General features: G+C 39.5%; 1 protein-coding gene across 2 annotated transcripts in view; it reads right to left on the bottom strand.

Annotated features, from left to right (window-relative positions):
- The window catches only part of SIPA1L1 (signal induced proliferation associated 1 like 1), a 161,404-nt gene that overhangs the window by 5,968 nt on the left and 127,731 nt on the right, over positions 1-27,705 (bottom strand). Inside the window, exons 13-19 of one of the 2 annotated variants that reach the window (XM_086748948.1) lie at positions 21,806-21,930; positions 18,899-19,017; positions 15,970-16,409; positions 8,101-8,340; positions 6,863-7,028; positions 3,270-3,513; positions 29-175 (exon numbers count right to left, since the gene is read on the bottom strand). In XM_086748948.1, coding sequence (XP_086605074.1) covers positions 29-175; positions 3,270-3,513; positions 6,863-7,028; positions 8,101-8,340; positions 15,970-16,409; positions 18,899-19,017; positions 21,806-21,930 — 1,481 coding nt within the window. The remainder of the gene's footprint in view (positions 1-28; positions 176-3,269; positions 3,514-6,862; positions 7,029-8,100; positions 8,341-15,969; positions 16,410-18,898; positions 19,018-21,805; positions 21,931-27,705) is intronic. The other variant, XM_086748949.1, reaches the window with a different exon arrangement.

The raw sequence follows: 27,705 nt of genomic DNA, 5'->3' as shown, positions 1-27,705 counted from the left end.
AGCTAAGTATTATACTCTGAAAGCTTACCTTCAAAGGCTTTGGCAGCATCTACCAAGTTTGACCAGTCCAGATCAGAGGCAGAATCGGGCAATGGCATAAGACCAGGGTCTGGCATGGGCTGCCGCCTTTGGTCCTGGATATCTGTGAGGGAGCTGTCTGAGGCAGAAAACTCTCCTAGAGTAATGCAGAACAAATTATAAATTACATTAAAAAACCCAGAAATTCCTTTCTCAATACTAACACATCCCTAATTTTAATTTTCCTGGGACAGCACTTTTGGAACCAGAACTCACTAGAATGTTTGATCAACTGGAGTTGACCAGATGCAGCATGTTACAAGCCAGTTATCTGAGACAGTGCTGCTCGCCAGGACATTCAGCTCCTTTCTAACCTCCCTGAATCTTTGCAGCTTGGCACTTCAAAAGCCAATCTCTGCCCCCTGCCAGCAATGGGACTGGGGACAGTACTCTTCTACCCAACAACGCCAGCCTCTACACAAGCTGAAGATATGTCAGAGGGCTCTGCAGCTTGCTGGGGCTTCTAAACTTCATGGCACCTATTTGCTCCTGTAAAAAAAACCAATACTGTGGGGTTTTTCTCCTCCTCTCTTTACAATCTCATAAACCAATGGGAGTAGACTTAGGCCTACCAAGATGAATCAGAACAAGAAAACCATTAAAATCACTTCCAAAGCATTGCACATCTCTTAGCTGTTTAGTGAAACCTCTTGATCTTTACTGAAAAACATCCACACTCACCCATGTTGGTACGTGGCCTGCTATGGAAAAAGCACTGGCAAGCTTGAAAGGAGGATACAAAACCCCTGTAATTTTTGTGCAAACTGGTGCATAGCAAAGGGAAACATCTGAATTACTAGCACTAGTTAGGGAAAGACCAGATTGTGAACCAACAGTTATCTATTTTACTTCAGTTTACTGGCTGGACAATCAAAAAACTTGCAATGTCTCGTCAGTCAGCATGTGTGTAAGCTCAGAAGCAGCAACAACTTGCTTCTTCACGCCCTCTGGCAGGGTAGGTGGTGTTAGAAGCACCAGAGATGCAGGGGTGAGAAAATGGACCAGGCACCTGGGAGGCAGCTGTAGAGAAGGGTATAGTGAAGAATCCGTTTGGACAAGAGAGAACAAAAAGACAGCATGGTGGGCAGGAGACAAGCCCACTGGAAGACAAATGCCACTGGTTGCGTTGCTTATCTTTGCTCTTTTCTGATAGTCTAATAACTATGTAACTAAAATAATTTTCTAATAATTTTTAGCTAAATAATATTGCTCCCTTGGAAACAATGACCAGAAAAGCTACACTGCATTCACTTCTTTGCTCAAAAATATTGAGAATTTTTTTTTTGGTCTCTGTGTGTGTTTACTTTTTATAAACTTAAGTTCAGCTCAGTGTTAACACTGAGGATTCTTGTATTATCTCCCCAAGAGAGGGCAGTTATTTGGGAAGTTCTTATCATGAAAACATTTACAATTAGTGAAAAGATACACAGAATTAGGAAAAAAAACCCTAATAATTTGAAAAATCACCTGCTTTAAAAGCGTGAGTCGGATTGTTAATTAAGATAGATGAGTAAACAGGAATATTTTTAGCTCAGTTTTCCCTCTTCAAAACAAACGAAGGTGCTCTGGAATGGCTGTTCTTTTTTATTAAGACTGCTGAATTAAAAGAATTTTGAATAACTGGAAGCTAACAAATATGTGTGGTACTAAATATTCAGCTCTACTTAATCCTTCTCTCAGCAAACACAAGTGTGTAGGGGGAGACAATTCGTGTGCTACTCAAATATCTGGTCTTTTATCATGCAGGACCTACTTTATACAGAAAGTGGAAAATCTTGTTTTGTTGACAAATGTAGAAAGCTTATGTGTTAAGAGGAGTAATTGGTTTGGTGTGGAAGAGAACATAACAGCGAAAGAAGGTTTTGTGGTTTTCTTTTTGGAAAATACAGGCATCTCAAAAAAAAAAAAAAAAAAAAAAAAAAAGAGATCAAGTGCTGCTTTCCACTTCTACTCAAATGGTATCATTAATCTTCTGACCCCAAGCCCTCAGAAGCCAAACCCATGAGCCAGTTACAGGTGTAATAAAGTCTGCAAAGTTATTTGCTGCATATAAAAAGCAGAAGTGAAGAGAGCTCACTTTCCTAACTCTTACGCAAGAAAAATGTTATACAGAAGCAACAGCTCATGAAAATGTGAGGTTCAACACTGAAAACTCATGCCTGGTGATCACAGACAGATGAAAAGAATTTAAAATAGATTTCTTCAGCAGCCTTCACTGTCAAATGTATCTGGTGTATCTAAATACAGACTGTGCTCAGGACCCACTATAGTGAGTTGCATCTATTGATAACCTCCCATTTTCCTCTTGAAACATGCTAAAACACAAATAAATCAGAGCAGATGTGCACTTCTTCAAAAAACATTACAGAATCCTACACTGTGAGATCTAGCTCTATTTCTGGAAAACACATTTAGTTACGAGGTACAGTGGGAACCTGTGAAAATTCCCTGTCTCACCAACGGAGACATTCACATGCAGCAAGACACAACCTATCAGATACCCTACTGAGATTCTTCAGTAAACTAATGTCGGAAAGCTGAGTGCCTTCTTGACAGCAGTTTTACCAAGTAACTTTTTCTTGTTAGCTGTTGATGTGTGACTAAAATAAGTAACTACAGTCCTGTAAAATGAATAGGGTAAGGGAGTAAATTTAAAAACAGTTGCTGCAATAAAAGCTGTATCTGGTGTAGTTGTACATCCAAATGTCCACTCGTATTTATCCACTTCTGTATTATTATTTTCCTACTAGTATTTTGTTCCCATAACCCCACAGTAAAGGAACTGACACCAGTTGTGACTGGTGGATAGCCATGCATGTATTATTTGCTCATTGGTTCAAATGGTAGAGATGACTCCTAGAAAACACACTGAAAATTTACAGCCAATGAGGCAAATTTTTGTGCTCCCTTCAAAAGGTAACTGCACGACCAGTCATGCAGTCTTATACCCACTAAAGTGAGGAAAAAAAAATCTCATCTCATTTATATTTATGTCATTATATATTATTTTATATAGTTTCCATTCTATTTATGTAAATCCCATTCTAATTGTCAAGTCACAAGCATGTGACTTCACTCTCCCCATTTTAGCAAAATCAAGAGGGAAGTACTAATAGCTGTAACACACGTTTTCCCTTAATGTGATTCACAAAGGATTCCTTTGAAAGTAGAAAAATGGGAAATACACTTACCATGTAGTGATTTCATTCCCAAAGTATATGAAGGTCTCCGTAATGGCAGTGACTTTGGGAGAGAAGGGTACGTGCTGGTGAACAGGACATCATTTGGCATGGCTTGGTCCAAGAGCGAGGCCCGTGAGGCGAAGAAATGGTCCCTTTGACCACTGTAAATACTCTCATCTGACAAAGTCCTTTGCAAGGCACGCCTTGTGGTAGGAGTGCTGGGAAAGGGAGACTGACAGGACAGAGTGTGTGACTATACATTCATAAAAACAAAAAAGAAGAAATGAGAAGAAAAAAAAAATCAATAAAGAAACTTTTGAAATCTATGTTGAAATAGTTTTTAAAAACTTTTTTTTTTTTAAATAAGAAAGCAAGCGTTAATAAAGTATTTTTTTCAGAGTGGATACGAAAAAGAACTAAAGGAATCTGCTTTGAGGAGACTGTAACTAGATAACACATATAGGTCTTTTCCAGCCTACTCCACATTCTACCTTTTAAATACCCTTCAAATTTCTCCTGAAATGGAAATCTCATGCAGGCCCTGTGAATTCTAGAGCTGACACGTAGCAGAGATAATGTTTACAGAAACTGAATGCTGCATCAACCAGAGTTCTCTCTCGTTGCAGCCTAGGGGAGGCTGCCTTCCTGCAGGCAGAGCACCAGCAAGTGCCAACTAATTACAAGTCTCCTATTACTGAACAGCTAGAAACGCCCACCACTGCTTCGATTCTTCAGAAGAATTTCAACCAAAATTAAGTAAACAGTTCCATGAGTAAGATAACTTGTGTCTTACCCCCCCATCATCCCAACTTCCTCCATGCTCCACATACAAGGAAGCCATGACTGTGGTTAGCCAGGAGTTACGTACCTTCTGGCCAGTGCCAGCAAGGCGCTATCAAAGAACGCATAACCATTCCCATCAGCAGAGACACTGATTTTCATGAAACCTGTAGCAATGTAACTTTCTCTAATATATAACATTTCTTTACAGTTTGGTTGAAATTTGGTTCAAAGGCTTTCATGGAGAAATGGCAAACAGAAAGAAGACCTCACCACCCTCATTTACTCTGTAAGCAAGTTTAAACAAAAAAGGAGATAATACCATTTCCGGAAAGAGTGATTAAACTTCATAAAGAGTTGCTCATTTGCATATAAGAATAGTTCTTACTTCTCAGAATAGGAAAAAAATGTTTAAACAGACGCTACTCTATTCCTGTGATCAAAATCCCACACTGTAAGTTAGGAGAAGAGCATGGAGGAGGGTCTATGGGTACTGTACAGTGGAAGACAATCTGCCAGATATATTTTTAACAAAACATTATGGATTTTAATATTAGAAAACTGCTGCAAGATTTGGCTTTATTATTAATGATCAGAAACAAGATTACTTCCAAAAACCTGCTATCATCAAAAGGCAAGGAAGGAAAGAGAAGCCATGCCCCATGCCAACCTTCTATTATGTCAAATTCCCCCCTTCTGGGTTGCCTCCCTCAGGACATGCTCATCACAGTATGAACCTTGCATATACAGTTAACACTACAAAAATACAACTTCTGGGACACAGTTGTCACTACATCACATTGAGGAATCAAGCTGCTTTTTTGTTCTGAAATTTAAAAGCTCAATCAGCAGGTTCATGTTACAATCCTGCAAAATCTCCCAGCACTTGTCCTGAAGTGGCAAAGGAAAAGAAAGAGCTGCTAAGTCAAGCAGCGTTTGTTTACTTGAGGGTGGTGGAGTTCAGTTAGTGTTAAAGAAGCAGGAGCTGGAACCACCAGTTAATGTCAGACATGGAGACTAAAGGGTTGCACACATGAACATCTGATAGAGCTGGAACAGAGGCACTACGAGTAGGAATTGTCTGCTGGTAGCAGAGGATAGTGAAGAGAAAAAGAAGGGATACTTGTCTGAGAAGATATACTGCATAAGTAGTAGGTAAGAAGATAAGGAAGGCTGTGAAGACAAAAATGCACAAAACAAAATCACAGCCTAGAACACATTCTACTAGCAAACAAAGCCTTTGGCAGCCAAAAGACAGGAAGAATGAGGATTTTTGGTGTTTGCGCAGTGAACTAACAAAGGGCATTATTTGTTTGTTTGTTTTTTTAAACTGCCAAAAAATTTTATGCTATAAAAGCAACTTTTTTTTTTTAAGATGAAATCTAAATCATGCAGTGGGCAAAAATGACAGTTACTTTTAAAATGGAAAAGATTTAATTTATTGGTGTGACAGAATGTTACTAACTTGCTGAAATTTATCACAAGTGTAACCCGAGTTAACATACTTGTTACAGTCACCAGGAAATAACGATTGGGGTAAGAATTGATTCACTAACCCCAAAGCAGAAAAACAAACCTGGGAACATACACACTTTCCACAGTCTGCAGGTCACCTCTTTAAACAGAATGGAATTTCTTGGAATGAGAACAATCCCCTTGCTCGGAACCACCAACAGGAGATGCTGACATTGCCCAGGTCCCACTCCCCTCAGAACTACCCCAAACTACAGAAAAAGATACCTTGCCATTGACAAGGTTTCTTTCTCCAGCCTCCAAGGTAACATCTGAAATAATCTGTGTACGGAATCTAGCACTTACAAGTTTTAATAAGTCACTTTGGGTTTTTACAAGCAAAGAAAGAAGTTGCAGCTCTCTCTCTCCTGCATGGTTGCTGTGGAAACCATTTGTTTCTAGGTGATGAGCCTGAGCTGTTAAGCACTAACTGTATATGGAGACTGTAGAAATCAAGATGCTCTCTTCAAAATGATGGATTTTAAGAATTAATATATGCACTTCTGTGTTATTGTACACATTCTGAAACACATCAGGAAATATTTTTAACTATTTATTCTGTATAAATATTTGCTTAAGTTTAGGGAGCGTACTTGGTGCTTGAGCAGTAACAGGATTACGAGGCATAAAAGCATGCTTTTTGCAAGGAGTTTCAATACTGTCATCATGTCACTGTCTAGTGATGCAATCACAGAACAATTCAAATGTGTAAGAAACACTACAGGATTTTCCATGAGTCAGCAGTTCTAAATGTTCTTTGCAATTTAGCATACTAGTCTGTTTAAATTTGCACACAAAACTGCAATAATACTGCAGTGACTGTAATAATGAAACTGCTCCCCAGATGTAATTCTCTAGCAGATAACTTTGTGAGAAATGGATGACGTTCTGTCCACGATGAGAATTCAGGGAATGCCTTGGATTTTATTTTCCTGTTATGGGTGAGAAAGAAAAGATCCTGAGAAACTCTTGAGTTCAGTTCAAGGTCCAAAAGAGTAAGTTCCGTGTGAATGAACACTTCAGCTCTGATTGCGTTCAAAGCACTCAGCATTTTGTACACAGAAATCGTAGAGCTTCACAGCCTTCATCCTTTTCCAAATTGTGATGCATTTGTATATTAGGTTGATATGCCTAGGCAGCAATGAACTCACTCATCAAATTCTTATAAAGTGTAACATTACAAAATAGCAATTGTGTAACAACAGAACTATGGCTTGGACCAGAAGAGGACCTGTACATTACTCTTCAGGTATTCTCAGATTTCACCTATGACAAGAGACAGCCAGATGATAGACTATCCTTTAACATACCTTAAAATTCTTCTGGGATTCAGGTGTTGGGCTATCAAGATCTATCAATTTCTTCAGCTCTTCTTCAACGGTGGACTTGGATGCTCGTTTTGGTGATGCTCGTAGATCTCTTGCTGAAGCACGCAGCCGAGGGTGGGCCATTTCATTGCCATCACTCTGGTGACGTCTTAAATGAAATGGAACAGACACATTCAGGTCTCAAAGCCCTGGGGCAGGAGGCATGAATGAAACAAGAATTATAGCACCCTCAAGATTTTCAAAGAAAAAACCTAGGTAGGGGACACAGAAGAGGGAAGAAGTTTTGCTAATACAGCAGAGCCTCATCTTAATGAATACCTGTTGAAGCAATAAAGTTGCTTAAAAACATCAACTACCAATACATTTAAAGTTTATTGTAACACATTTTCCCAATAAGGGACTGAATCTATTAAAATAACATGTATTCTGTACAAAACTAAAAAATATATATGTCTTCAGTGAGCCTAAAAGCAGCAAATCACTAGTTTCTTTAATCTTTTTAACTGGCTTTTTATAATGCAGTTATAAAGTTTCATCATCTCCTGTTTTCAGTCAGTTATTGGTATCATCTAGGGATACTGTGCTTGACCCAATAAAAGTCAAAAAGCGTTGAATAAACTACTTTAAAATGGGCTTTCTGAACCACTTGGCTTCTAAGCCATATTAGAACTTAAAGGAACAGTATTTTCCATAGTAAGTTGTTTCTCATTTTCTCTTCCAAAAGAGATGGTTGCATATTGTAAAGCAGAGAGATCTTGGCTTGCTTTAAGCCAGTTAGACTAGCTAATGGCAGAAATCTTAACAAGCCAACATGGAGTGCCACAGAGCTAATGCACAGCATTCAGGGTACTACTACATGGATGAGAGGCTTAGGGAGAACTCAGGCTCCACATTAAGAGGATTTTAAATATTTGCTCAAATAGCATTTTGAGTCACCTTTAAGAAGTCCCAAGGAAAATAAGCTTTAATAGGACTGAGTCCATACAGCTCTCTAAAAATGATAAAAAAATCTTTTACAAATTAACAGGCAATGAGATTAGCTAACTCTCAAATACTTAAGCCTAACTGCAGAACTCTAGATTAGAGATCAAGTTCTGCAGAATATTAAGCATTTTATTTAATAGTCTTGAGCTCTTCTGTACAGAGAAGTGTCACAGATCTCAATGCTTCTTTACGATTAAAGCAAATAACCAAACAAGAGAACCAAAAAAGTGTCTTACTTTCTTGAATCCATAAACCCCACTGAGTTTATTGTCCCTTCTGGTTTTTTCCATCCAATCAGATACTTGCTAGTAGCACCCTGGCGAGGGTAGAAAGTCCTAGGACCAGATGAGGAGGAAGAGGAGGCGGAGAAAGAAGGTGCGAGCTGGGGAGAAGTAGCAGGATGAAGCTCTTCTTTAGGTGAGCTTCTGGCACTGGTGAAAACAACTGGGCTGGCAGAGTGTCGAGAGCTCATGGTACTAGGAGAAAAACATAATAAAGACAAAATTTGCCTCAAATGTGTACATATGCAACTTGTTTAACTATTTCTAAAGCAGAACTCTGGGCACAGGATGTTACTCGTATCAATAGTGTGTAGAGTAGCAAAACCAGCTGGCTCCTCTTAAGGACCTCCCACCAATATTTTATTAAAAACATCTCACACAGTGATGAAAAATTTTGTAAGCAACCTCTAAGGATGCAATACACCACCGTCCCCTCGTTCCCCTCCACAAACGGAAAATCTAGGGTTCACAGTCAGTAGGCAGTTTAAATAATACACGAGACTGTAGCTGAATTAGCAAAAGAGAAGCAAAGTCCAATTTCTTGCTGCAATTCCTGGCTGTGGAAGAAAATATATTTTGAAGGAACTTAAGCAACAGAAAACATTTCTTTAAGACCCCACAACAAACCAAAGAAGAAACTCATACATCTTTCAAAAGAGGGTTTCCTAGATTTTGCCTGAGAAGCAGTTACCATTTGCAAAAAAAAAAAAAAAAAAGACTTTTAAATTGAGAACTTTGAACAAGTCTCTAACATATTTCACAATTTGTGTAGACAGAAAAAAAGAGTTAGAATGATCAACTGCAGCTTATTATTGGAAGAAGGAGGGGAGGCTTTAGATGGGAGCTACTCTTTAGCGATGCGCTTAAGATAATATGTACTACAACAACCGTAAGAGCTCAGGCATTTCTAACTACAGTTACAGGAAAACTTGGTGTACAGCCTTAGTACTGAAATAGTATTATATATTCAGAGACCAGTTTTCTACCAGCTCTCTACACAACTTAGCCACATTTCCATCCCTCCATTCAACACTGCAAGGAAGGAATTTGAAACAGATGGCCCTGTGGTAAAGAACAGTTTCTGACTGAGAAACAAAAATTAGCTGGAAGGCTGAATAAAGTCACTGAATAATCTTTTTCTTTCTTGGCTTAACAGAAAGTTCTTCACTGCTCTCTCTTATATTTTAATAAAAAAAAAAATGCACTTCCACATCTGTCTCTCTCTCACTGAAACAGAAAAAATAATTTAAGGTTAAATTTATGTTGCCACTTGGGAAAATAATCTCACCTACATTTAGCCTTATAGAAGTCAGTTATCTAATCTATGCCACTTGTCTGGCTCCTGCTGTAGTCAATGGAGAAATATCCTTAGGAGGTGATTCTCCTCATCTTAAATTAGGTGTCGCAGGTACACAGAGAGAATTAATGCTTTGGAGTTCCTCTTCTCTCTCCATTGACAACAGATGGAGTCTAAAAAAAATCCCCTTCAACTATGTTTCATTTTCATATGGCTCCAGTTAAGCACCGTGAGTCCCAGCAGATAAGTGCTGTGGCTCTAATGAGGAGTCTGAGCGGACTGTAGTCTCCCCACCTCAAACAGCGTTGTCTGCTGCAGCCCAAGCTTCCTTCTGATGTACATGGGGATGGCTGTGAAGTCCCTCACATCAGGGCCAAGATGCATCTCCCCATTGGTATGCAAATCAAATGACAATAATACAAATTTTGTATTACAGAATTATTTTTTCCTTCCCTCCATCTGGACATTTGAAAGGCCTACGCAAAAGATGGCAGATTGGGAAAATCTAGGAAGATATTTTCCTGTCCATCAAGCCTGTATATTTGGCGCTGCACATCACAATCTTTGTAACAGATGTAAGTAAACATAATTTATAGCAAGAAAGCAGAGAAAAAGAAGAGCTAAGGGGAGAGGCAGTAAATTTCTCTTCATTCCCTCTTTTCTCTTCTTTTTCAATATTGAAAGAAAACTCCTACACATGCTGAGTAAACCAGCCCATCTGTGAGGCAGCACCACCGCAAAATCAAACTGCCAAGACTTGGGGAAGATTTATATCTTTAAAGAAAACGTATGGGACTTCAAAAAAAAAAATTAGCCCTTTCTAAATACACTCAAGAACCGGAGAAGTCTTGCTTCAGTGTAAGAAAAAAGAAGTTCTGATCATATTTCAGATTTCTTTAATGCATCAGGTAGTTCTCAAGGAAGTGCTAGTTGTGAGAAAATATTTCTTGATAAAAATCAGTAACAACTCCTAGACAGGCTGGTAGTGTTGATACTCAACATTACTAGGCAAAGAGGATAAAAGATGATGTTAAGTATGCGCTACATAAAATTTATATTAAAATGCATATGTATATATTCTAAAATAATTATAATATTTTATTATATATCATATTGTATATACACTGTGTATTTTAAGTATTACTACTTCAATATTTATTATAAAACAAGTAAGAAAGCTGGTTAATAGTCAACAATCATCTCCTCTGAGCTCAGGAACTATGCATCCCAACAAAGAAGCAGTCAGGCAAAAGCACCAGGAGGCCTGCACGGATGAACAAGATGTTCCTGGATCGACTGAAAAACAAAAACGAAGCCTACAGAGGGTGGAAGCAAGGACAGGTAGCCTGGGAGAAATAGAGAAAGACTGAGCAGCCAGGGACCAGGTTACGAAAGCCAAAGCCCTGACAGAATTAAATCTGGCCAGGGACATCAAGGGCAAAAAGAAAAGCTTCCTCAGGTACGTTGGGGATAAAAGGAAGACCAGTGAGAATGTGGACCCTCTCCACAAGGAAATGGGAGACTTGGTTACCTGAAACATGGAGAAGGCTGAGGTACTCAATGACTTTTTTGCCTCTGTCTTCACTGTTGAGACGTCTAGCCACACTGCCCGAGTGACAGAAGGCAAAGGCAGGGACTGGGAGAATGAAGAAGCCCTCACTGTAGGGGATCAATTTCGAGACCATATAAGGAACCTGAAGGTGCATAAGTACACAAGACTTGATGAGATCCTGAGGGAACTGGTGGATGAAGTGGCTAAGCCACTATCCATCATATTTGAGAAACTGTGCAGTTTGGTTTCCCCACTGACTAGAAAAGGGGGACTACAGGCCAGTCAGTCTCACCTCTGTGCCTGGCAAGATGATGGAGCAGATCCTCTGGGAAACTATGCTAAGGCACAGGGAAAATAAGGAAAAGGAGATGACTGGCAACAGCCAACATGGCTTCACTAAGGGCAAATCATGCCTGACCAATGTGGTGGCCTTCTATAATGGAGTTACAGCATTGGTGGATAAAAGAAGAGCAACTGATATCATCTACCTGGACTTGTGCAAAGCTTTTGACACTGTCCCGCACAACATGCAGTCTCTAAACTGGAGAGATGTGGATTTGATGGATGGACCACTCAGTGGCTAAGGAACTGGCTGGAGGGTCGCACACAAAGACTTGTGGTCAACAGCCTGATGTCCAAGTAGAGATCAGTGACGAGTGGTGTTCTTCAGGGGTCAGTATTGGGACAAGCCCTGTTTAACATCTTTGTCGGCAACATGGGCAGAGGGATAGAGTGCACCCTCAGCAAGATCGCAGATGACACCAAGCTGTGTGATGCAGTCAACAGGCTGGAGGGAAGGGATGCCATCCAAAGGGACCTCGACAGGCTGGAGAGGTGGGCCCTGAAAATCACATTAAGTTCAACAAGGCCAAGCACAAGGTCCTGCACGTGGGTCAGGGGCAAGCTGCAGTACCAATAGAGGCTGGGGGAATCAAAGGGTTGAGAGCAGCCCTGAGGCAGACTTTGGGATGAAGAGGTCGAGAGCAGCCCTGAAGAGAAAGACTTGGGGAGAACTGGTGGATAAGAAGCTCAATATGTCCCAGCAACATGCACTTGCAGCCCAGAAAGCCAACCATGTCTGGGGATGCATCACAAGAAGCGTGGCCAGCAAGGAGTCAAGGGAGGCGATTCTCCCCCTCTACTACACTCTTATGAGATCCCCACCTGGAGTACTACGTCCAGCTCTGGGGCCCACAGTGTAAGAAGGAAGTGGACCTGTTGGACTGAGTCCAGAGGAGGGCCATGAAGACATTAGAGGGCTGGAGCACCTGTCCTATGAGGACAGGGTGATAGAGTTGGGGCTGTTCAGCCTGGAGAAGAGAAGGCTCTGGGGAAGAACTTACAAGCAGCCTTCCAGTACCTAAAGGAGACCTACAAGAAAGCTGGACAGGGACTTTTGACAAGGGCCATGTAGTGACAGGAGACGGGATAATGGGTTTAAACTGAAAGAAAGATTTAAATTAGATATAAGGAGGAAAGTCTTCACTATGAAGGTGGTGAAGCACTGGAACAGGTTGCCTAGAGAAGCTGTGGATGCCCCATCCCTGGAAGCGTTCAGGGCCAGTTTCAATAGGGCTGTCAGTGTTCTGGTCTAGTGGAAGATGTCCCTGCCCATGGCAGGGGGGTTGGAACTAGATGATCTTTAATGTCAGTTCCAACCCAAACCATTCTATGATAATATGTATCATGTAATAGATGCCAAGAGCAGCCTGGGAAATAAGCAAGAAAATTAGCATACAGTTTTAAAACCACTTTTCTTTAAAGTGTATTGCATATTTTGAGCTGTATATATAGTATTTTGATATAGTACTGATAGTATATATAGTATTTTGAGCGGATATTCTGCTTCAGGAACTATGCACAGAACTGTGGATATGACTGAAGCTTTTCATCCTACAAGTAAACACAGGTAGGTCAATAGGATACTGACAGATAGAGAGACACACTTGTTAACTGAGAGCGTATTTGGAAAGCAAGAGGCTTTGGAGAAACTCTAGAAAAACTAAATCAGAGCTGGAGCACTATTATAGTGATGGGAAGCTGTTAAGAGTATTTGACACCAGGAAGCATGCAGACAGTTCCTCATACTGTAACAGACATCTGGACCAGCTGGATTACATCTGGAAGAAATTCCGTCTTCATATTCTCAGGACACAGAGATAACCACTGTTGGTCCTCCACCTCCTGCTTCAATTATTGAGACATCAAGGACTAAATTAATGAAAAATTCAAATACTACACAACAATCGACAAGAACTGCAGATTAGGCACTCATAAAAGTATTCCACAATAATATTTTAAGTATCTCAAAATTGTTAGAAGTAATGAAAAAGATACTTGATTGAAAATAGGTATGAGTCTCCTTTTAGTTTTGGTAAGAGTATCACAAAAAACCATGTAGTTTAGGTGGAAATGAAAGTCTGATTTTATTTTTTTTCCTAGGGAATACATGCCATCAGCGCATATGGCTTCATTTAATGACATTCAGCTATAATGATTCTGTATAATTACTGGCCGACATAATGCAATTCTCCTGGGATGCTATGAGAAATCAGCACAATCATCAGGAAGGACTTTGGGAGTGGGGGTGGAGAAGAAAAATAAAACCCAGCCAGAAGCTCTGCTGTAGAAGTTAATCACTATAATTTACATTTTGCCACCAATTCTCAGGTACAAGTTCTTTTATGCACCATCAAATGATCTGAACACTAATTATCGCTCCTGTCTTCTACAGACACAAACACTCTAATTTGTGGTTATTTTCTTTTCTTTTGTCACCGAGTTCTTTTTAGGGCCAAATTCCTTTTCTTCTTGCTCAGAAACCCGACTCTAAAGATGTTACAGACATTCTGGCATCCACAGGCAAAAGGTAAAGAAGCGAGAAGCAACAAAGGATAACAATTTAGAAACTAATAGAGAAACACACCAATTAAGCTGTTCATTTCCCATGAAGAGCAGCCTGTTCAGAATAATCCTTTAGTCTCCCCTCCTTCACCTTCTTGAAGCAGGCAGCTGTGGTTACATTTTGGAAGTGCCAGTTTAACAAGCCTCCAGGTCCCAGCTGTTGTGCCTCCACAGAATGAGCTACGGGAGAGCTGGGAGCAAACGGCTGGACCTAGGGTCTTCTCCTCAGGTCAGCACTGCTGTTCAGTGTGCAACCACAATGCTATCATATAATAAATAATGAGACAACATCCTAGACTGAAGTTTGAATTAAGTTGCAAAGTACGTCCATGGAAGACAAAAATGAGAGCTGTCACGGTATGCCTGCTCTGTGAAGATACTTTTCTTTCTATTAAATTTTCTCGGCTTTTTCACTGAACTAACCCTGTTTTGTGCTCAGAGAAGAGGAAACCAGAACCTCAGATGTACAAAGATGCCATTCCCATTAGGCATACCTTTACAATAAAGCTTCCAAGAGTTACATATAAGTCTTCCAAGCTTCTTTGAGTTGCTTCTGAAAAAAACCTTCCAACTAGAAATGCTACTTGACAACTTTATTACAATCAGCATTTTTTATAAGAATCTCACATTTAATGCCGCTGCTAGCTACATTCAGACAAGTACCGCAGGGTACACGGTAAATTCTAATGAATGCTAAAAAAAAAAATACATATAAATATGCTTGTCTTAAAATAAAAGGGATAAAACTAGCTAACCACCATATCAATTTTTACCTTCAAGAAAGGAGCACATACTAACATTGCCCAAAATCTGAGTAAATCCCTCTGCATAGTGCTTTCTACAGACTTTCACAAGTCCTTCAGGCATGCAGAGCTACTAGAAACACCAGCCTCAAAGACTTAGGTGGGATTTACAACAACTGAATATGAGCTTTAGTGCCAAAAATGGCCAACCAATAGAGGCAGAAAAACAGAGTGGGACCACCATTAATAGATTACTTAGTCAAAATTACCATGACAAAGTATATGGAGATCATTCACTACATTACGGTCTCTGTGACAATTTGCAGCTACTGTATGAGGAGTTGTTAAACTGTCTGATAAACATCTAGCCTTGCATGAATGTAGCTTTGCTCAAAACGATTAGCAAAAATTGTTTCAGACTTCCAGCTTGTTGGTATTTTAGCCGCACACTCAAAACAGATGTGCCTTAAGAATGAAAATGCAACAGTCAGGCTCAGCAAGGCCAACAAATTAGGATGATCACACATCTTCCCTGAAAGAGCTGTGGTTTCTCTTCTTGTTGCTAGTATGATACAATATGAGTATTTTTCAAAAAGTGCACTGAATACTTCCTGGGAAATGGGTTAGGAAAATGGTCTACAATATTTTTTTGCCTCTAGATGCTCTAATTAACTTGTAAAGGGGGTATCTTCCATATGAGGTTTTCAGGCACATTATACACATGCTTCATATTGCCAATTTTACAAGTAGCAAAACTGAAGGAGAGAGGGAAGGTGACTGTAGTGTGTCATATCCACAAGCTTGCAGCAGAATGAGAATACAATCTACATGGTAGCACTCACAAGCAACTTGCTCTCAGTCTTGATCACACTGACTGCAAGCAGATTTCTAAACAAAAAGACAGGGGAAGAAAATGCAAACATCCCAAACATGTACTTGCAAGACTGCAAAAGAACCTCATATTAAACACACATATTAAATATTATATGCTTTAATAAAATGGACTGATCTCCTTTCTGATCCATACATGAATTGCAGTTCTTGCAAGTTATTCCTTTTAAACACATCAGATGTGTCTGATGTTATTTTAGAGGCAGCAGTATGGAATACGCTCTCAAAGACATTCCTTAGTGTTATAAGCAGTAGCAGATGCAAAGACTAAAGGTAGTCTTAATTTTCAAGCATTCTGCACAGTGAAATCTTTCAAAACACTGGGTAACGTAAGTAGAAACCTCCCTTCAACATACACTTCTCACTTTTGATAGGCTAGAGAGTGAGAATGGGAAAGTGAGTGTGGAGGGGTCAATGTCATAAGAGGTGAAAATTACCTTGTATGCGAGACAGCATCACTAAGACTATAAGCGCTGTTCTCCCTTGTTAGAGGATTGGAGGCTGGTTGACTCTTGCTGTGAATATCCAGGCTCAGTGAAGATTCGGTCTTTCGGTCTATGTGGGTCTCTTTTTCCAATGTCCTATCTGCAATGGAGACCACTTCACTGGAGCTATGCCACAGTGGTGCCACTTTCTCCTTTGTTAGCCCTGTACGGGGAGATGTTGCTGCTCCCAGGGAGGCAGTACTGCCATGGCTAGGTCCGTAGGAAGTAGTATCTATGCCGCTATCTGCTGAAGTCCCTTGAAGGTAGTTGTAGCTGTTCAGCTCTGATTCAGTGCGCTCTCCACTGTCATACCATTTCTCATCACTGTGAGCACTGGAGGCATTGCTGGAGAGAGTATTGCTGCTAGAATGGCTGGAGTAGTGGCTGTCAGACTACAGAAGAAACAACAATCAAAAAAACCCACACTTGTAGGTTCATTTCAGAATTATGGCAACAAAGAAGAGGAGGTAATAAACAATTACAAAAGTCACCACTGCACAATAGGAGCTCTTTTACCTCGAGGTACTGGATATATACATTGAGAAGACTAATAAACTCTAAATTTAAATTTCATTCCAACACAATGCACATGCTCTGTTCTGGATACACATAAAAAGCTTTCATCTAGATTTGGAAGCCACATCTTAACTATTCAGGGAAAGTTAGACTTGTTTGTATTTTGTCCCAAAATACTTCACACTGTTTCCTTTCAAGCACAGTTCCGCTCAGCCGAGTACAATGAAACTGGCTGAGCTGTGCAGACTCTGACTTTGTTTATGACTATTATAATTAAAAATATTCTAGTTTTAAGACTCCAACATTTTAGAATATGAAACATAACTAATCCACAGAAAACGCACATAATTTTAATAATCCAATTGCCTCTCAAAAGCTTGAAGTAGGGCAAAATAACCACTGCTCTTCATACCTCTTTGTAGTAGGGTATATTTCCTCCTCAGCAGGAGTGTCCTTTGCAAATGACCACTGAAATGTCATTTAACTAATCTGAAACTGTTTTCCAAAAGGAAAGATTGCAAGAAAGGAAGCTTTAATGCAATGCTTTGAAATTGTCCCATCAGGGCATGCATCTGGCTGGTTTGTGTGTTCTGTCCTTGGTTACAGCCAGCTGTTATGAAGAAACTGAATGTCCTCAATTTGGCAGTGGGCATTGGTGGAATATCCCACTACAGGAAGAATTTATTGCCACACACTCATCATTGCTTAGCAGCTCACCTACCTCTGGGGTATTCATATCCATCCTAATACCTTCATTTTAGTTTCTATCTACAGAATTTATCTATGTTCTGATCATCTATATAATCAGAACTGAAGCAGTTTTTCAGTATGAAATGGACTTGTTTGATGACCAGATGGCCCAGGAATAAGGGAAGGCATGGAAAGGAGACTTAAAACCACCTTTCCTATTTGTCTACCCCTGGAGTTTTACCAAACAGGCATGGGCAGAGATCCCAGACAAATATAAAAGATTAGACACTTTGTTTCCACTGGAAAGGAGGGAAAATAGAGAATGGACGTACACAGACAGCAAGAAATATCACCATCCACATTTCTTATTATACTAAAGCAAGAATTGACAGAAAAACAGGAGGAATAGTAAGTTGATCTGGAGTCCTAGTTATCTCCAATTAAAATTACTGCTCTTCATTAGGAACTGCATCACTCCCTCCATCCATCTGTCTACATAATAAAAATTTACTTTAACAATGACTAAATGAGAATAATGCAAGCATTAGTAAGTCCAGTGCTACACTTTGTACACAAGCTAATGAGCTATGTATTACATCATTATACAGTAAAAAAAAAATCTCATGGAAAACAGCACAACTACTTTGTGCTCCTAAGAATATGAAGACAGGTGTGTTGCTGTTGGTTTTTATTTTTTTCTGTTTTTTTTTTAAATAATAAAGATATGCTGTTATGAATTAATGATCTAAAAGCAACACTGCCAATTGCATTGAAAGAATAATGCTGGTAAGCAGGAGCAAATAACAGGAACCAATTAAAGACTTTCTCACACCTAAATAAATGCAACTATTACTTTCAGTATTATCACGCAACACAGCTCCGTATTTTAGCTGACTGTAAAAATAAATGAAAAAACCCAAGAGATACAGCTTATTGGAGCTTATTGGGCAATTTGGTGGGGCTTTTTTGAGTCTAGTGATTTAAACAATTTTCAAGACATTTGAAATTTATAAACATTACTGCATTTACCTCTCTATATGCAAACCGGGAAGTCACAATCTCCAAAAAGGTGTGAATACCTAACTCTGCAGAGCCAGAAAGGCAAAATTTACCATTTAGACACCAAACACAAATAAAACAAGAAAGATTTTTTTCAGCAGGATTCACTAGACATTTCAGACAGTCTTCCAATACTGTGCAAGGCAGGTTGTGGAAAGGAAGTAATAATTACACTAGATGAGGAAAGTGGAGAAAATACAAAACCAAAAAATTGCTATTTTGTTTCAAAGAAGCAGCTGAGTGTTGCATTATGAAATATATTAGTAAACTTTAAGTCTCACGTGTGAGGCCTAAGAATAGCATTGCGAACTCCCACAAATCCTCCACTTACCAGAAGATAACAGACAAGAAGTTGCTGTTCAACTGGCAACAAAACTTTATTAGCTAATAAATATTTCAGTAGGCTGTGCTTAGCTTCTGTAGGATCCAGGAAGGAACAGGTCTGCTAGATGGGTTCCTCCATGTTCCAGTAGTGAACAGGGGCTGAGGATTTTTTTTTCCTTTTCTTTTTTATTTTTTTAATTAGACACTAAATATAACTTTGAGTAACTTTTGGTATCAAAAGTTATGTAGCAAGAGGAAAACATTAAATAATTCCTTTTTTAGGATAACTTACATGACCCTGCTTATTTGGAGACAAGTGAACCACAGGATCCTGTCTCATCAGTCTTCCACTGGGGCTTTCTCTGAAGGATGGCAGTACTTTTGATACTGCTGGGAGATGGCATGTTGGTTCTGCAACACAGCACACAACGATGTACTGAAGAACATAAGCAGTGCAACAAACTAAGAAAACGTGTAATCTGATTTTGCATTGCAATTTTTCCAGTGCTACCATTAGTCAAAAAACTATGGATACCCAATAGGAAATTCATTCCAAATAAAAAAAAATACAAATTGTGACAAAAAACAGGTGACTAAGTGAGGGCCCATTCCTGCCTGGTGCAAATCAGTAAGGCTTCATCTAAAACCAGCATCCATCATCCTGGCTTTTGTTAGAACAACCTGAATGGTATCATGTCCCTCTTGTCCAACAGCACTGTATCAGAGCAGTAAAACAGCAGAATATTTGTTTTCACAGTGTACTGACATTGCATGTCTATATGTACATTGCCTGTGGACAAGAGATTAAAAAAACCTGAAGATCCACATTTCCTTAAATAGTAGTCTACACAAGGCAGGACAACAGCAGAAGTCTGCAGTGATCACTTAAATAAACACATTTTCTCCAGTACAACTACGACATTTATTCCTTGTCAAAGTTAAGGTGAGTTAAGTAAACCTTTTTATAATTGAAGAGATAGCAGAAATCTATTGAAATCACAATATTGCCTTAAAAATTGATGGCTGTGAATGTGTAAACTGCATAGATGTACAAAAGAAACGAATACTTATTAAACTAAACCAGACAAAAATAGACAGAATTAAAATAATTCATTTTATATGGACACTCATAGGAGTGCTCTTTGCCAATTAAGCTTATTTTTTCCTAGGAGATAACTTACAGCGGTCTAGAGGGTGTTCAGATATAGCCCTTCAGGTAAGTAACTGCCTTCTCAGAGCACAAGGTCAGTATTTTAAAAGACTCCTTCTTAGTTTTAACTTTTTAATCAGTATCTTCTCTCCTGTGGTTATATCATATTCTGCACTTCTAAAAATGCTGCTTTTAGGTAGAATACATACTTATGAACATCAAGTACTTAACAATGTCCATGGCAATTAGCAGTGCTTTAAAGTTTTCCCCAACACAGCTATAGTTTGTTCATCTTGATCTGCAGCATTACTAGCTTTTAAAAAAAAAAAAGTTTTTTTTTAAAATAACAACAATACTACTACTTGATTCCCCCTGCCAAGTGCTAACAAGCAGTGTTGGTGCACAAAGAACAATAGTCTTCTGTAGCTAAGAATGGGTCAGGAAGGAGGGAGCATGTGGATTCACTGCACCCAATGTCTTATTTCCCTTGAGACAGATTATCCCAAGTGGAAATGTGCTTATTTGGCATAGAACCAAAGTTTCACCTAGAATCACCAGACCGGCAATAAAGCCTCCACTCAGAGATGCAGCTTCCAATTAGAACTCTATGAATGCAGGACAATACACAGGAGATAAAATACAGGGAATTACGTATCGGTATGCATTTTCAGACTCTACCAAATGCCAGAGCCATCTATTCCACCACATAATCTTTCGTGTTCTTTTTGGTTGTCTTTATTTCTTTTGCTAATATAGTGATACCTGACATTGTACAACAGAACGTGCCGGCAGCGCCACTCAACGCCAGCATCAACACCCAACTGTTGGACTGCAAAAGTAATGCTGAGCAAAAGACCAGTTTTACATGTGTTGTTACCATCACAACAGTATCAAAACATATGCAATTAAAAATCGTTCTGTCAAAATGAGAACTGTAGATCAGTATAAGCACAGCTTTTCAGGAAGAAGTATGGAGGCAGTTGCAAGGGAGGGACTGACAGATGGCTTCAATAACAAGGCACAGCTCACTGAGGTTGTGAAGGTTATGTGAACAAAGTACATCTCCAGAACTTGAGGTTGGCATTTGCCTTAAACACCTGCTGATCTCACTGAACCTATTCTGCGTTCAAAACTAGCCCGTTTATATAGAACAAAAGCTGTGATGCAGTAAAACGATGATCTACATGTGCAAAAGAAGCAGTACGGAATTGTTTAATCTATGGCAATAAAATTAGAAAAAAACCCAATCTATCAGTCTTGACCACGGCCATCAGGTTGGATCAATGCTGTTTGTGGACAGGACATTTCCACTGGTGTCAATCTCATTGGTATCCGCTCAAGTCAAGCCATAGCTGTAGCAAAAGGTCTATGTGCAAAAACTTCAAATGAAGACTTAACAATGCAAATTCTTAGTACCCAGCTGTTTTATGTAGTTAGTATGTTCCCTCAGCTGACAGCTTAATTGCCAAGTGCCACAAAAATGTATACAATAGTGGAAGGCGATTACCAAGCTATAGATTTACTTCACTATTTAAACTTTAATTGCATTTTTTCCTTTTTGTATATTGTATTTTTATAGCTTCTATGATCAAACAATCAATTTGCATTTATGTAGCACTATTTGAAAGGGAGCATCACAAGCACTTCAGACAAACTAAGGAAAAATTAAACTAAGCCAAGCCACTTGGGGCAGTAGGCAAGGTCAAACAAGCCCTCAACAGCAAGACAAATTAGTAAGCATGTCTACCCAACCAATTCTAAAAGGACAGAGTGTTTCAAGGCAACAGTATTAAGGTAGATTTAGTCCCACAACCAAATGATGAACTGAAATGAGTTCTTCCTCCAATGATACTCATAGGTCTCAAGGAAACAGACTGCAGAAGCTAGTATATGCTTCAGACCTAATTACTCGTCCTGATGAACACGGTTAACTTTCAAAGACACTGACAACACAGTGCTTAAGATGGTTCTCTCTCTGCATGGAGAGCTATGTCCAACATCACCTTGCTGTTAGCACCACTTGCTCATTGTAAAGAATTAATTACCTACCCATCTGGTCTGCGATACTATCCTCACTTCTTTGCCAGCTGGGTGTGGATTTGCCGCTACCACCCGTATCTGATTGCGTGTTCTGCCTGTCAATGGAAGCAGGGGATCTACGGCTAATTCCAAACCTGTTGTAACACCCCAAAAAACAAAGCAAATAATGGTTTTAAATATGCATAGATCTCACATAAGGGGAAAAGAGCACCTTTAAGAAGCTATTGTCAAACAACAGAACAGGGTAATGCATAGTACAAGTGCTTGAGGTATTTATAATGATTTTCTATTTAATTTTAGTGGCAGCTCCAGGAACCCTTTAACACCTTCAACGCATAAGATTACAGTACACTAATTTATTGAGCATCTTTGATAAAAAAGAACTAGTTACAGTGCATACAGTTAAAAACACAGACCAAAACCAACCTAAAATAAAATTATTCGTTTTAATTTACATAGATGTTTACATGGAAAGGTGATCAGAGCATTACACGGTTACAGAAAATTGACCACAATGAGTGAAACGTAAAAGTTTGGATAAAAGCCACATAAGGAAATGAGATGTGTTTATCGGGAAAATATTTCAAGAATGGATCCTTTTAACTAGGAAAGTACTACCACAATCTAGTCAAAATGAGCATCAAAGTTTGCTGGGACAATCCATGGATCTCAGCCACTTTGCTGGGTTCTAAGCAAAAGACTATGAAGGTCACACCTAGGTGACACACACACACATATGCAAACACCACAGATTTCATTTGGGGCAATATTACCCTGCCAAACATTTTAATTAAGAGCTTATGAAGCTGACTGTATGGGTTACGGACTCACAAAATCTGGGAGGCATAAATTCTGGAAATTATGAAGTTACAGGATCATAAAATAATTTGAGTTTACTGATGTAAACTACATACAGGCATAGGAAAGCAATGAGACGTGTACCTAGTGCTGCAGAAGAAAGCATACAGAGTTCAGTGGACTTCCTGTAAATTCTGCTAGATTAGTCAGATGGATTTTTGGAAAGCTCAACAGAGACAAAGTAAATTCAAGGAGAACAATCTAATGACAAGACACCCAGTGCCCCTGTGCCATACTGAAATCTACATGTATTATATGCCTAGAAGTCTGTAAGAATTAAATCTTTAATTCTGTATTAATTAGAAATCATTCATAAGTCTGTAAGAATTATAGTTGGGTTCAGATTTAGCAGATTAATTGTTAAGAATTCATCAAGACTAATGCATTTCTGAGTTCCTAGTGTTTTTTTTTTCCTAAATCAGACACTCTGAAGAAAAAAAAAATACCAAAACTCTACAAGCACGGAGTAAGACCCAAAAGAAATACAAGCTGATATATTCTGTATATATCATAGAACGGTTTGGGTTGGAAGGGACCTTAAACATCATCTAGTTACAACCCCCCTGTCAGGGGCAGGGACCCCTTCCTCTACACCAGAACACTCAAACACAGCCTTGAACACTTCCATGGATGGGGCATCTACCACCTCTCTGGGCAACCTCTTCCAGTGCCTCACCACTCTCACAGTAAAGAATTTCCTCCTTGTATCTAATTTAAATCTAGTTTCTTTCAGTTTAAAGCCATTACCCCTAGTCCTATCATTGCATGGTCCTTGTCAAAAGTCCCTGTCCAGCTTTCCTGTAGGCCCCCTTGAGGTACTGGAAGGCTGCTGTAAGTTCTCCCCAGAGCCTTCTCTTCTCCAGGCTGAACAGCCCCAACTCTATCACCCTGTCCTCATAGGAGAGGTGCTCCAGCTCTCTGGTCATCTTTCATGGCCCTCCTCTGGACTTGCTTCACAGATCCACATCCTTCTTACGCTGTGGGCCCCAGAGCTGGATGCAGTACTCCAGGTGCGGTCTCATGAGAGTGGAGTAGAGGGGGAGAATCACCTCCCTTGACCTGCTGGCCATGCTTCTTGTGATGCATCCCCGGATATGCTTGGCTTTCTGGGCTGCAAGTGCACGTTGCTGGGACATGCTGAACTTCTTATCCACCAGTACTCCCCAAGTCCTTCTCTTCAGGGCTGCTCTCGACCTCTTCATCCCAAAGTCGGCCTCAGGGCTGCTCTCAACCCTTTGATTCCCCCAGCCTCTATTGGTACTGCAGCTTGCCCCTGACCCACGTGCAGGACCTTGTGCTTGGCCTTGAACTTAATGAGATTTTCAGGGCCCACCTCTCCAGCCTGTCGAGGTCCCTTTGGATGGCATCCCTTCCCTCCAGCCTGTCGACTGCATCACACAGCCTGGTGTCATCTGCGATCTTGCTGAGGGTGCACTCTATCCCTCTGCCCATGTTGCCGACAAAGATGTTAAACAGGGCTGGTCCCAATACTGACCCCTGAAGAACACCACTTATCAACGGTCTTCACTTGGACATAGAGACATTGACTGTAACTCTTGAGTGTGACCGTCCAGCCAATGTCTTATCATCCACTGAGTGGCCTGTCCATCAAATCCACATCTCTTCAGTTTAGAGACTGCATGTTGTGTGGGACAGTGTTAAATGCTTTGAATAAGTGCAGGCAGATGGACTTCCCACAAGTCTCGGTAGATATCAAGCAGTTTCTCTAGCTCTAAGGGTCTAACTAATAACAGAAAATAAAACACCCAAAATTGTGCTTTCTACTCACTCCACTAGCTGCAGCCTGCCCCGCATGACCTTCAATATAAACCAGATATCTGTCACTCTATCAAAAGCAGCTCAATGAGGTTACCCCATTTGAAAGCTTATGTACTGATTAACTCATGAACCATGAAACATCACATGACTCAGAACAACAAAATCCCACTCCTACACTTAGACAAGCAGCTGGAATGTGTGCATGTGTACATACAGCCCAGCTCCAAAATGTTATGTTTTGAAACCTAGGCCTTCTGAAATTTACCCAAACATGACCTTATTTCTCTTCTGTTCACCGCTCCATAGTACAGTCAACATATGGTTTGTGTTGATGAAGTGAAGAACACCTGGCCATATGTGCCTTATGAATGCAAACAACGTAAACTGAAATTGCATTATGCTAATAATGCTTTTTCTTTTTTATCCATAGACTAGCTAGAATTTCACTTAATCAAATACCTAAATGAAACACGATGAAGTCAATACCAATTCAAGAGATGTACAAGTCTAAACACAACATTTAGAAAGCTGATTGATTCTTTAAAAACTGATCTGAGGTTAATTTTCAAACTTTGAAGACCTGTAAAGTATTTTGGGAGCAATACCTTTTAATGACAAAATAATTAGTAGTTGTTATCTAAAACAAAAAGCAAAAACCCCAAGAAACCTTGGTGTGATGAAGTTGTGTTGTATGAATATTATACTTTTTGTGTGTTGTCCTCTTACCTAAATCTCAATGTTCATATGCATGAAAGTAGTCAATTTTGCATTAGGTATATTTTATGATGTAGAATCTTTTTTCTTTTTTTCCAACATTAGAGATACATAAAACCACCATGTTGCTGATTTTATTTCATTAAGCTCACCACTTTACTAATTGAGCAGCAAGAAATGTCTTTAGATTTCCTTTTTTTTTTTTTTAACAAAGGAAAAAAGCAGGAATAACAAATACAGGTGGTGCTATATTCTATGCTGCTTAAATATATAGCCCAGTAGAGTACGTAGGAATGAACCCAGAAAACTCTAGGGAGAAATCAATCTGGATTAAAACAACAGAAAAGTTTTTTAAATATACATTTTATGTATATGTCATAAGAAGAAACTCATTATTTTGGTATTTTCAAATTTCATTTTTACATTCTGTAATCATTTATTACATATACGTACCTTCAGGTAAACACAGGATAATGATATGAAACACACATATATACAGCAAGACCAATCTGAACATTCTTGAACGCAGTGAAGTTTTTCCCTATACTCAGCTTAGGACACGGACCAATAATTCAGAAGAAGCAGTAGTTACTGCTCTTACCAATGTCTGACAGAGGCTGGACCCATATCCATGCTTTCAGCCATTTAAGTTTCACAGACTTTCCAAATCTGCCATATCATGCAACAAGACAGAAATGTATACACAAATTATGCAGTTGAGATTTCCTGCACTGGGAAATCTCAGGGACTGGCATACCTAGAGCACACTGGAGCCTCACCTCGGGAGGATTATCTTCAGGACACGGTGCCCCCTCGGCTAGGTACCTACTCCAGCCCATCCTTCTCTCCACCATCTTTGCAACTGAATACTACAGTATCTCTCCCCTATTTTAACAACGTATACAGGTTAATCACCAATCAGCTGTCCCTGGATGCACAAGGAACTGCAATGATTTTTGGTAACGTGACAGACATTACTTTGCTTATTGAGGCCAGGGAAAGCTTCCTTCATAATTACAGTTTTCATGCTTTCCATTTAGCCTGGTAGAAAATGTTTGGAAAGTCCTGAGTAATTTACAGAATGGGAGGCAAAGTGCTTTTCCTATAAGAACAGAATATAACAGTCAAATAATTGGAGTTTGATATGTGATTTAAAAAAAAAAAAAAACAAAACAACCCACAACACAAATGAAACCATCCAGTAAAAAACATGCAATTTTCTTGTGTTAATTGCTTCTTTCATTACTGCATTTAAACAGTCTGCCCTTGCACCAAATTAAAGCCAAAAAGACTGTATACACAAGGTTTCTAGGACACATCTCTGCTGAACTTGCAAACTGCTCAAAGAATGCTGTAGTGAACATATGTGTATCATTAACTTGAAAGATGAAAAAGGGTTGGGATGGGTGCTGATGTGCTCTGAGGCCAACTCAAAACAAAAACCCCAGCATGTTTGAAAATCTCTTCCTACTCAAGCAGTTATGGTTGTGATGGTCTAAGGACATACGGCAGCAATACCTTTTTTGTAGACCAAATGACGTAGATGGAAAAGAGTAAACAAGATCTTAGGAGCACAAGCTGCTCTTGAGAACTCAAGGCAACACAAGTGCTGCCAGTATGAATGAGCCAGGAAGTATGTGGTGCATATAGAGGTTAAGTGCTTTTTACTGCTGCAGAGTTCTGCACACACTTCTATTTAGTTTCCTTACAGCCAAGTTTAATGGCTTTAAAGCAAGTCTCCTAATATCAGTAGGACTTAAGCACAAACATAAATAATGACCTTCAGGAAGGTGTGCAGAAGAGAAGAGATGGCCTCTTCAGAAAAACCTCAAACTGAGCTGCAAGGAGAGGGACAGGGAGGACAAATCTTCAGTGCTCTGATGCAAGAAGCAGCCCTTGTCCACACATGCTGAGAACAGCATTCTCTGGACTGACACAGAGCAGTGTGCCCTTACAGGCACCTAAAAAGGCAGAAGGCAGTGCCTTGTGCTAAGCAGTTCCTGACAATGGTATTTAATCTTACTAATAATACATTTTTTTAAATAGAGAAAAAGATATTTCTACTTTATAAAAGACTCAAACTAGAATGAATTACACACAATGACCTGCAATGTACTCAAGACTGCTTCAGAGGGAAGCTTTAGCGTTTGAACTACCAGTAGTTTTGCCCCTTTATCTTCTCTATAGGAAGTAATTTGGAATGTGGTAGACAGCTCACCTGCTGCCAATTATTTTTTCCCTACTTGGAGATGCTTGATATATTGCTTCTTTCAGGGCCCTCTGAAAATAATACAGATTTAATTTTTCCCTCTGCAAGTTGCCCCTTACATTGACACTGGATCACTTCAGAGAGCTTGAACATTTCTGGAAAGCTGGAAGAAAGCACCTTCATAAGAATGACTGTGAATATGTGAAAAAGACGCTAGCTGTCGATTACTTAGCACTTCTGTGCCTACGCTTCTTAGTTGCACTGAACACTACTTTGCTTCAACTATTAGTACAGACTGCAAAGTTCCAACCCTATTGCTTATTTTATTTTAGAAAACAAACCTGTGAAA

This window comes from Chlamydotis macqueenii, chromosome 5 (assembly GCF_036417535.1).
Source record: "Chlamydotis macqueenii isolate bChlMac1 chromosome 5, bChlMac1.mat, whole genome shotgun sequence".
In the NCBI taxonomy this organism is placed as follows: domain Eukaryota; kingdom Metazoa; phylum Chordata; class Aves; order Otidiformes; family Otididae; genus Chlamydotis; species Chlamydotis macqueenii.
Note: the sequence above shows the minus strand (reverse complement) of the source record. Positions and strands in the feature narration are given on the sequence as shown.